The sequence below is a fragment of the Chenopodium quinoa genome, unplaced genomic scaffold (assembly GCF_001683475.1).
Source record: "Chenopodium quinoa cultivar QQ74 unplaced genomic scaffold, ASM168347v1, whole genome shotgun sequence".
Classification (NCBI taxonomy): domain Eukaryota; kingdom Viridiplantae; phylum Streptophyta; class Magnoliopsida; order Caryophyllales; family Amaranthaceae; genus Chenopodium; species Chenopodium quinoa.
This window is the reverse complement of record NW_018745566.1, coordinates 1,688,478-1,698,983: the sequence shown is the minus strand read 5'-3', so window position 1 is coordinate 1,698,983 and position 10,506 is coordinate 1,688,478. Positions and strand designations below refer to the sequence as shown.

The following is a 10,506-nucleotide window of genomic DNA, read 5'->3' as shown; positions in this document are numbered from 1 at the left end:
CTTTGCTACAAGCTATTAATATAACTGAGTACAAGTATAAACCTAAAAATTGTGCTTCTGGGAAAGCAACCAGTGAGTAATGCATGTCAAAATAACTTTACAAAGATAATCATGATAATTGTTCTAGTTAAGAGGCACTATGTCATCAAAAATATATTAATGGGTCCAACACTGTTAACCTTTAATAAACAAATACATCAACTAATTCTGAAAAGCTCCATCAGATTTCTAACAGACCAAGTTCATTTTAAAAAGAAAGATAACCTGTCAGAATTGAGTTAAAGAAATTGCATTCAGAACCAAATTCCCAAATTTGTTTACAGGTAAAAAATTTATTTGGATACATCAGCACTACTACATTAGTAGAAATATTGTTGTGAAGTCCAATGATAAGGTGAAATCGTGCATCACTACCATGTATTACTAGTTTTCAACTATCAATTGCACTCAGGACAATATGAGAGTGTATTTACAACTGATTCAGGCAGTCAACTTATATTATTACAATTAAGTTGTATATAAGATAGTTTCTTCATCCAAACATAAAATTGGAGAATTTTATCAATTTTATGAACTGATTCTCAAATTGAGCTCTCTGATCAAATAGACCGCAGAACAATCAAGTTAGTCAAGTAATGTCAGAAGAATTTATGTTTGAGGGCAGCCCCACAGCAATCAAATTGCAATTATGTCAAACTATACTCACAAAAGAAAAGAAAAAAAATACAACATAAATTCAAGATTTATCCAAAATGGTATTAAAGTCAAAAGTCCTTAAAAACAAGAGGTCGACTATTTTTAGTAAAGGCCAGTGACAGCCAGTATAAACTTTGTCACATCCCATGACATGAACCAAACTGATATTTTCGTGGGGGCGTTCCCTACTCAGCGACGCGCTGCACTTCCTAGACCCAGGTGTAGTGATAAGTATGCAAGGGTTGCTAGGTCGTCGCCCGGAAGCGATGCGCCACATTGCCCGAGTGTGGTGTCAAATGAGCAAGGGCGTGCCATTGGAGCGCTCCCGACTGAGCGACGCGCTGCACTTCCCAAACCTGGGTGCGGTGATAAGTATGCAAGGGTTGCTAGGTCGTCGCCCCGAAGTGACGCGCCACATTGCCCAAGTTTGGTGTCAAATGATCAAGGGCTTGCAGTTGGGAACAGGAGGGAGCGTGGTACGAGTGCTCGTGGGATGAGGGAGCGTGGGAGAAAGGACTCTAGTTTGCGGATTGGTTCTTGGAATGTGGAGTCTCTTACAGGGAAATCAGCACAAGTGGTAGAAGTGATTAAAAGAAGACGCGAAAACATCATGTGCCTCTAAGAGACAAGGTGGACAGGAGAAGGAGCTCGAGGCTTGGTTTTGGGGTATAAGGTGTGGTACGTTGGACAAGAAGCAAGCCTCAGGACTAGAAATGGTGAAACTAGGAACGGAGTTGGTGTGATTCTCGATGAGAGGTTGTCAAAAGAGGTAATCGAGGTCTATCGGAAGAATGATAGGTTGATAAGGGTGAAGTTGCTATGTGGCAAAAAGATTGTGAATGTTATTAGTGCTTATGCTCCCCAAGTTGGTTTGGATGCAGAAGAGAAACAACAATTTTGGGAGGATTTAGACGAGGTGGTACAGGGTGTCCACCACTCAGAGAAGTTATATATTGGAGGTGATTTAAATGGGCACGTTGGGGCGAGTGGAGATGGCTATGAGAGTGTCCATGGAGGCTTAAGGTATAGGCAGGGGACGCAGGTGGTGAAGCTATTATGGATTTTACCCAATCATATAATTTAATTTTGGCTAATACTTGGTTTAAGAAGCGAGATTCACACTTGATAACTTTTCGGAGTGGAGCAAATGCAACACAAATAGACTTCCTGCACAAGGAGCACGGGTAGACAAGGTTGCTTAAACTACAAGGTCATCCCAGGAGAGAGTGTGGTCACCCAACACCGGCTTTTGGTAATGACTATTCGTTTGAAAGAGAAGGCGGAGAGAAAAGGAAGACAAGAGGAGCCAAGGATAAGGTGGTGGACTCTAAGGGATGCAAAGGCTAAGGTTTTTACAGAAAAGGTAATTAAGGAAGCGGATTGGGATGGAGAGGTGGATCCAGACATGTCTTGGTTACGAATGAAGAACTGTTTCCTGAGAGTGGCCAAAGAGGTCTTAGGGGAATCAAGAGGAAGATCTTCGATACAGAGAGATACCTCGTGGTGGGATGAAGAGGTTAAAGCAGTAATTAAGCAAAAAAGGGATTGATATCAAGCCTTGGGAAAATGTAGGAGTGAAGAAACCTTTGCAGCATATAAGGAGGCTAAGAGTAAGGCAAAGGAAGTTGTTCGCCTAGTAAAAAAAAAAGGCTTATCAGGAGGTTTATGAAAAGCTTGACTCCAAGGAAGGAGAAAAGATCATTTATAAGATGGCAAAGAGAAGACAAGAGGCAACGAAGGATATTGGCATGGTGAAGTGTGTCAAAGATAAGAACCAAATGGTCCTTGTACAAGAGGAGGACAGGCGGAAGGGGTACTTCGATGAATTGTTTAATGAAAGTAATGGAGTTGTGACAGGAGATACCTCCGTGAGTGATGAATAAATCAACATGGAGTACGTGCAGAGGATTAGGAGAGTAGAGGTGGAGATTGCACTGAAAAAGATGAAGCCTAAGAAGGCGGTTGGTCCTGATGGTGTACCGATAGAGGTGTGGAGGTGTTTGGGTAAGATTGGTATTGATTGGTTAACAAACCTTTTCAACAAGATATGGAGGGCTACAAGGATCCAGCAAAATTAGAGGAAGAGCACCTTAGTCCCGGTCTATAAAAACAAATGATATCCCACGAAGATGCGTGGACCTGATTAAGGATATGTATCGGGATGTGTTAACAAATGTGGGGACATGTGGAGGGTTGACAAAAGATTTCTGGTGTGCCTCAGTCGTATGCAACCAAAAATATCACAACTAAGCTAACTGCAAATAAACGTAGTTAGGGAAGTCGAGTTCGAATCCACAGGGAAAAAGGGACTAATAACTGGAAACCTAAGTGGAAATACTCTAGGACGGTAGTAACCTAAGTAACGAGGGGGGTTTTCACGAGCAATGATGATAAATGAACTAAGTAAGAACAACGAACGTAATGAATAGGTAATCAATGAGAAGAACGGTCTTGGTTATGCGAAATCCACTAATGAACATACAAATTGATCATAGAAGTCTCCTCAATCAAGCTCTATTGAACACCTTGTTGTAGAATTCCTAGATTCTAAATTCTCATAAATAGTTAGAAATAGCAAAGCGCTCCTTTCTAACCCTTTCCAATGCACAATTCAAGACAAGCGCTCTAAATTATCCACAAGAAGAAAATAAACGGAGAAATCAACAAGGATTGAATAAATTAACACAAGCGGTCTAATTTCTTCAATAATATTATTCCCTCTTCAAGTTATCAACCAAAAGCATGCATCAATAACCTAAAGTTGCTACTTTGGAAAGATTAATTAGATGCAAGCGAATCCAATAATTCTAACCTAGCAATTAATTAAAGCAAATCATGAAATTAATTCAAGGAACAATATATATTCAATAGATATTAAGAGAAGAAAGATCTCACAATTCGTAGCTAAAAGCTTCAATCTTTAACCAAGAATCCGGAAGATTAAGCTTCCATGGATTCTAATTCCAAAACAAAGAATTCTGAAAATTCCAAGAAAACCCTAGAAACTTTTTTTTCTCAAAACTTAATTCTCCTTTTCTAACTTCAAACTTAATTAAAACTAAGCTATTTATATCTTTCTATATTTTAATAACATAACACAATAATAATAATAAAATAATATCCAAAACACGAGCCAAAACAAAGCCAAATTGCTGAAAATTAACCAAAACAGCCCGAATTTCTGCTAGAGCCGCTGCCAGCTGCTCTGGACCCGCTGGCAGCTGCTCTGGCAGCCCCTCACTCTGGTATACCCGCTGCCAGCGGCTCTGGCCAGCTGCCAGCGGCCCTGGCAGCGGTTCTTGCTGTTTTCGCCTTCTTTCCTTGCTTCTTCTTCTTGCTTTGCTTCACCTTTTCCTCAAGCTTTCTTCCTTGCTCTTCCATGCTCCATCACAACTCTCAAATCACGAGCCAAGGTCCATCCTTCTTACATAACTCTTCATTGGTTCCCGAGCTCACTCACTCACTTATACTCATAAATCCCGCCTTTTGCACATAAGTGAGATCACAGCCCAAAACTCACAAAAGCTAACAAAAGTACATATAAAGCATCAAAACACACCCTAAAATGCTTCTCTCAACCCATGATAATAAGGCTTATCAAATTCCCCCATGCTTGAACCTTTACTCGCCCTCGAGTAAACTTAGAGAATAAAACACATCCTCCTCACTAAGGTTCAAAACAGAAGATGGTGGAATCAAACTAGCTCTACGCACTCAAACTCAACAAAACATCCTAGTACTTATCAACCAATCACAATCACACTCCCCCATACTTCACACTTTAAATCTCCCTTTTTTCTTATTTATCAATTCATCCCCAAAATCAACTTGGAACGATAAACGCATAGCCATGAGTATGAATATTCTCAATCGCCTAAAGAAATGAAATTTTTGATAAAATTGGGCAAACAAAAACTCAACTTAACCAAAAATCTCATAAAAACACTTCCACATTCAAGAGTGAAAACAAACAACTCATGCTCTCAAATTCCTAAGATGATCAACAAATTCCCCCAAAATCTCAACTATCTCCCAAAATCACCAAGATGAAACCTACCCCGACACCTCCTTATATCTCCTCCCCTTATGACACCGACTCCGGAAAATAGATGCGAAATTTCCTTGAAAAATCAAATTCATGAACATTTCTCTCTTTTTTCTCTCATTTTGCCTAGGAGCCCTTTCGGGTTTTCATCCTAGCCTCTCATCTTTTTCCAAATCTCACTTTCTCACCCACTCATTAGCCACTTTTTTGCTTAGGTCGCCCTTTCGGGTTTTCAACCTAACCGGGCCCCCATTTTTGCCTAAGCCGCCTTTTCAGGTTTTCGACTTAGCGGGTTTCTTTTTCTTTTTTTCTTTCTTTCTTTTTTTTTTTTTTACTTTTTTCTGTTTTTTTTTTTTTTCAAGCTTGCTTCATTGAACCACAATTAAGATAGTTATACAAAACATGAAATCAAGATAACTATACAAAATTCAAAGAATATATGCAAGAATTTCTTCCCCCCCCCCCTACTTGAATGAAGCATTGTCCTCGATGCAAGAACAACTACAATGAAACCAAAAGTAAGGGAAAAGGAAGAAAATCGTTACCATCTCAATGAGAGGGACCTCCAGAGCCAGAAGAGCCGGCATCGCCCCGAGAAGCACGCCTCTCGGAACGACGCAAAGCACGGGATGCCAAATGATCCATGAACGCCTCAGTTGGAGGCTCATACTGCGGATACTGAGTGGTGTAAAACCGACTCATGCTTCTTTGATATGCAAGCAGCTCGTGCATCCCATCGCACACCTCCTCTAGTCTATCATCCACATCAGCCCTCCATTGAGGCCAATCATCGTGCTGCACTCCAGCAGCATCCTCACCCCCTTCCTCATCAACAAACTCTCCGCCCATATGAACATCGGGATTCTCCTCTCCCATGTTCTCAACTATGATTTCAGCATCTCCCAAATAAGGAGCAACATCCGGGTCGGGTGGAAGGAAAAAGTCTGCAGCAGTAGGGCCAAAAGGTAATGCTCGTCCCTCGGGACGAGGAAGTCTCAAATAGTTCAAACCCTGCGGTCCGTATCGCCAGAAATAACTACCGGCGACGGGGGAACGCGATAATAAACCGATCTTGACCAGAGTCATGATGTTATATGTCAAGTATGTCGAGTCTACTAGCACAAGATCCTCAGGGGGTGGAACATTCAAATAACAGGCTAGCAAAGAGACCATGCTACCCATACTAATATGGCCACTGGAGTTGGACTTCACCTTTACACAACTATCAACAAAAATCTCCACCCAATTGGGCGTACCGACACCTTCAGGGGTCATCGCCCACAAATACGACAATGTGACTTTGGGGACCTTAGTGGCCTCCCCTTGGCATAGAATAGTGGACGATATAAACCTATGCACCAGTCTAAGGCATGGGTGGGTGATTTTGAAGCTATGATCACCGTGAGGATCAACCTCACAACCAGTTATAGCCCTCCAAAATACTCGGGACGAGTATGAGCTATGATCACCCCAACGGTTCACCAATGGGGGTGCATCCCAACCAAATGCCATTCGCATATCATCATAAGACACAACATAATTCCTATTGTTCAAATTAAAGGATATTTGTTCACGTCCTTTAGTAAGCGTTGAAAGGAATTCATATGTATACCTGACATAGGTGGGGGCGCATTTGGTCATGAAATTCTCCAGACCCACTTTCCGTAGCAAGAGCCGCACTACTTCCTCCATCTCTAGCTCTTGTAGAGCTTCTAAGTCAAAGAACTTGGTGCATTGCACCGTTCGTCGGGGTTGTTGAAGCTTAGTCCATACACCCTTCTCCTTGGAATGCAACCGAACACCCATGAAACCATCCCCTTGAGGCAATGGAGGTGCCTCCCCTTGACTTGAAGAAGCCCCTTGCTTCTTGCCCCTTGAGGGTCTTGATGGAGATGATTCTTTAGACCTCTTGTTGTCTCTACCCATGGCTATAAAAAGGAATATGTTCACTTGCACCTTCACCTTCACCTTCAATGAAAATAAATTAAGCTTGCAATTCCACACAACCAACTCAATTTCACAATTGAAATCAAGAAAAATGGTAAACCCTAGGTGAAATTGTGATGGGAATTGAGAATTTGATGAAAGATGAAGATTTGGGAAAGGGAAATTGGTAGGAATTTGGTATAATTGGAGTAGGGGAATGAATGAGTAGAGAGAAGGAGAAGAAAAGGAGTAAGGGTTTATGTGAATTGGGGGATAATGAAGTTGGAGTTGTAAAAGGGGAAATAAGGGAAAAAAAATCGGGGAGAGCTGTAGGAGCCGCTGGTAGCGGCTTGAGGCCCGCTGCCAGCGGCTCTGGCAGATTTTGGTGATTTTTTTTTTTTTTTTTTTTTTTTTTTCAAGTTAACAAAACGTAGAGGGGGGGCCCGCTGGCAGCGGCTCAGGAGCAGCTACCAGCGGCTGGGACAGAAACAAAGGGGTTTGGGCTGCAAGAAGACCCGCTGGTAGCGGCTGCAGAGCAGCTGCCAGCGGCTTCTGCAGGGAAGGCCCCCCTTGTCTCTGTTTTGCTCTGTTTTTGCTGCGTTTCGCGCATAAAAATTGCTCCCAAGGCCTCCACCTACACAAAAACAATAAAAACACTCTTCACATCACACGAAAAAAATAAAAACTAAACTACGAAAAGTAATGGGGAAGAGTTTTCGATCGGGTTGCCTCCCGATTAGCGCCTTTGTTTTACGTCGTTGGCTCGACGCGGCTCATCCCACTTCGCTACTCCATTGATGGCTCGTAGAGATCGATGCACTCCACGTTCTCGGTTTTGAAACCCTCGAAGTAGGGTTTGAGCCTTTGGCCATTGACTTTGTAAATCTTATCGGTCTCGAGGCTTTGAATTTCAACTGCTCCATGCGGATATACATTCACCACTTGAAAAGGGCCCTCCCAACGGGACCGAAGTTTTCCCGGAAATAATCTAAGTCGGGATTGATATAGGAGTACTTTTTCACCGACTTTAACCTTCTTCCTAGAAATTATCTTGTCATGCCACAACCTATTCTTTGCTTTGTGGTATAAATGGGACAATTTCTTGCTCGGAATTGCAGACGGGCCGATTGTTGAACCTGGTGGTATAGGTGGAAGCTTGGAATGTTCATTCAATTCCCCCACCTTCACCTGCACATTAGTAGGCATAGAGAAATCCAAGCAATCACCAGATACAACATTAGTTATAGGTGTGAGGAACTCATCCCCACGATCATTGTTAGGAACATCATGCACCATTGGATCGACAACATTAAGAGAACATAAAGAATGAGTGTTGACAGGATACTTTATGGAATCATAAATGTTATACCCAATTGCTTTCCCATCAACCTCCATAGTCAAGGAACCGGTAGACACATCGATTTTTGTTTTAGCAGTCTTCAAGAAAGGTCTTCCTAACAAGATGGGGACTGCTTGTTTGTCATGTTCCATGTCAAGCACATAAAAGTCAGCAGGAAAAATCAAACCATCAACCTTAACCAACACATCTTCCACCACCCCCTTAGGATACACATTAGACCTATCCGCTAACTAAATCACTACCCCAGTTCCATGTAAAGGTCCAAGTTTTAAAGATTTAAACAGGGAGTAGGGAATGACATTGATTGATGCACCTAGGTCCAACATAGCTCGGTGCAATGTGGTGTCTCCTATTGTAATAGGAACAATAAACATACCAGGATCACCACATTTTTCTGGGATTTTCTTTTGGAAAACCGCAGAAACATGAGCACTCACCTTTACTTTTTCTTTTCCTCTCAACCTGTGCTTTCTCTTGATCGTACACAGTTCCTTCATAAACTTAGCAAAACGAGGAACACTTTTAATCACATTCAAGAGGGGCATATTTACCTCACATTTGCTGAAAGTCTCATAAATATCCTTGTCTTTCTCATACCTTCGAGTATCTTGCAAGGCTTCTGGGAAAGGTGGCACAGGCTCATAAGAGGTAAAGGTTGGAGGATTCGCCTTAGTTTCTTGTTCTACTTCCTCCTCCTCAACTCCAATCAAGTCTTTAGCCTTCTTAGGTGCAACTACAGTTTCTTGCAACTTTTTGCCACTTCTCAATGTTATTGCATTAACTTGTTGCTTAGGGTTCAGCTCCGTTTGGGATGGAAGCTTTCCAGAGTCCTTAGCTTCAAGTCGGCTTACTGCACTTGAGATTTGACTGACTTGATTCTCCAGGTTTTGAATACTTGATCTGGTTTCTTGTTGAAACTGCATCATATTCTGCTGCATGGTAGAAACATTAGAAGTTAGTGATCTAATCATTTCTTCAGTTGACATATTACCTGAATTAGAGCTTTGGCCTTGAGGTGTTAGGAACGGTGCCCTATATTGCTGAAACTGTTGTTGACCTTGAGCATGCTGATGTTGTTGGTTTCCTTGGGAATTCCCATATCTCAAATTTGGATGATCTCTCCATCCTGGGTTGTAGGTATTTGAAAAGGGATCATATCTTCTTTGCGGACCTTGCCCTTGAAAACCTAAGGCGTTGGCCTGCTCATTCTGCTCCTCTTGTAATTGAGGACATGTATCAGTGGGATGTCCTGTGGAGGTGCATAAACCACAAGCATTCAGTTGCTGTGGATTCCTTGAGTTCACCATGAACTCACGCATCATAGAAGTCAAATCAGCTACTTGACTCTCTAACTCAGTTGTATTTGAATTTGCTGCATTCACCCGGCGCGTGGGAGTTCTCTGACTGAACTGCCTAGAATTCTCTGCTAGCTCTGCAATCAGCCTAGTTGCATCTCCTGGAGTCTTATTCACTAGCCCTCCACCACTTGCTGCATTCACCATCCTCAAATCATCATCTGTTAGACCTCCATAGAAGTATAGGATGAGGTCTTGATCGGAATACCCATGGTACGGACAACTAGCACACAATCTCTTGAATCTCTCCCAATACTCATACAAGGACTCATCTTCCTTCTGATCCACATTGCTGATAGCTTTCTTAAGGCTTGCAGAAATAGTGGCTGGGTAATACTTCTCTAAGAAACACTTCTTCAAACCTGCCCAATTTGTTATGCTCCCTGGGGGAAGATAGTAAAACCAATCCTTCGCTGCATCTTTGAGAGAAAAAGGAAATGCTCTCAACTGAATTTGCTCATCAGTCATCCCAATCGGTTTCATGCTAGTACATACCACATGAAATTCTGCCAGATGTTTATTCGGATCTTCGCCTTTCATGCCATGGAATGCCGGCAATAGATGAATTAAACCGGATTTGATCTCAACATTAGTACCTTCCTCCAACTGCTGGTATGCAATGCACAGCGGTTGTTGGTTCAAGTTGGGAGCTGTGAGTTCCCTTAGAGTTCAATTGTCAGCCATCTCCTCTTCTTCTTGAATATTGAAGGAGTATGTTGATTCACTGGGGGTTGTTCTTGCCTCTCTTCGCAACCTGGAAATATTTCTTTCAATTTCTGGATCAAACTGCAAAACTTCTTTGTTAGCAGAACGGGTACTTATCATACCCTAGCGAACAAACAAAGAAAAAAATAGCTAAGAACAATCCTAAAATAAATTCTACTAAGATAAACAATTAAACGGTAACGCCTAAGTCCCCGGCAACGGCGCCAAAATTTGGTGTGCCTCAGTCGTATGCAACCAAAAATATCACAACTAAGCTAACTGCAAATAAACGTAGTTAGGGAAGTCGAGTTCGAATCCACAGGGAAAAAGGGACTAATAACTGGAAACCTAAGTGGAAATACTCTAGGACGGTAGTAACCTAAGTAACGAGGGGGGTTTTCACAAGCAATGATGATAAA

The 10,506-nt window shown here is 42.0% G+C and overlaps 1 protein-coding gene across 1 annotated transcript; it reads right to left on the bottom strand.

The window, feature by feature from the left end:
* Positions 1-8,257: 8,257 nt before the first annotated feature.
* LOC110716226 lies at positions 8,258-9,529 on the bottom strand. The gene has a single exon (XM_021894844.1). It carries the CDS (start codon positions 9,527-9,529, stop codon positions 8,258-8,260), a length of 1,272 nt encoding a protein of 423 aa, XP_021750536.1.
* Between the last annotated feature and the right edge of the window lie 977 nt (positions 9,530-10,506).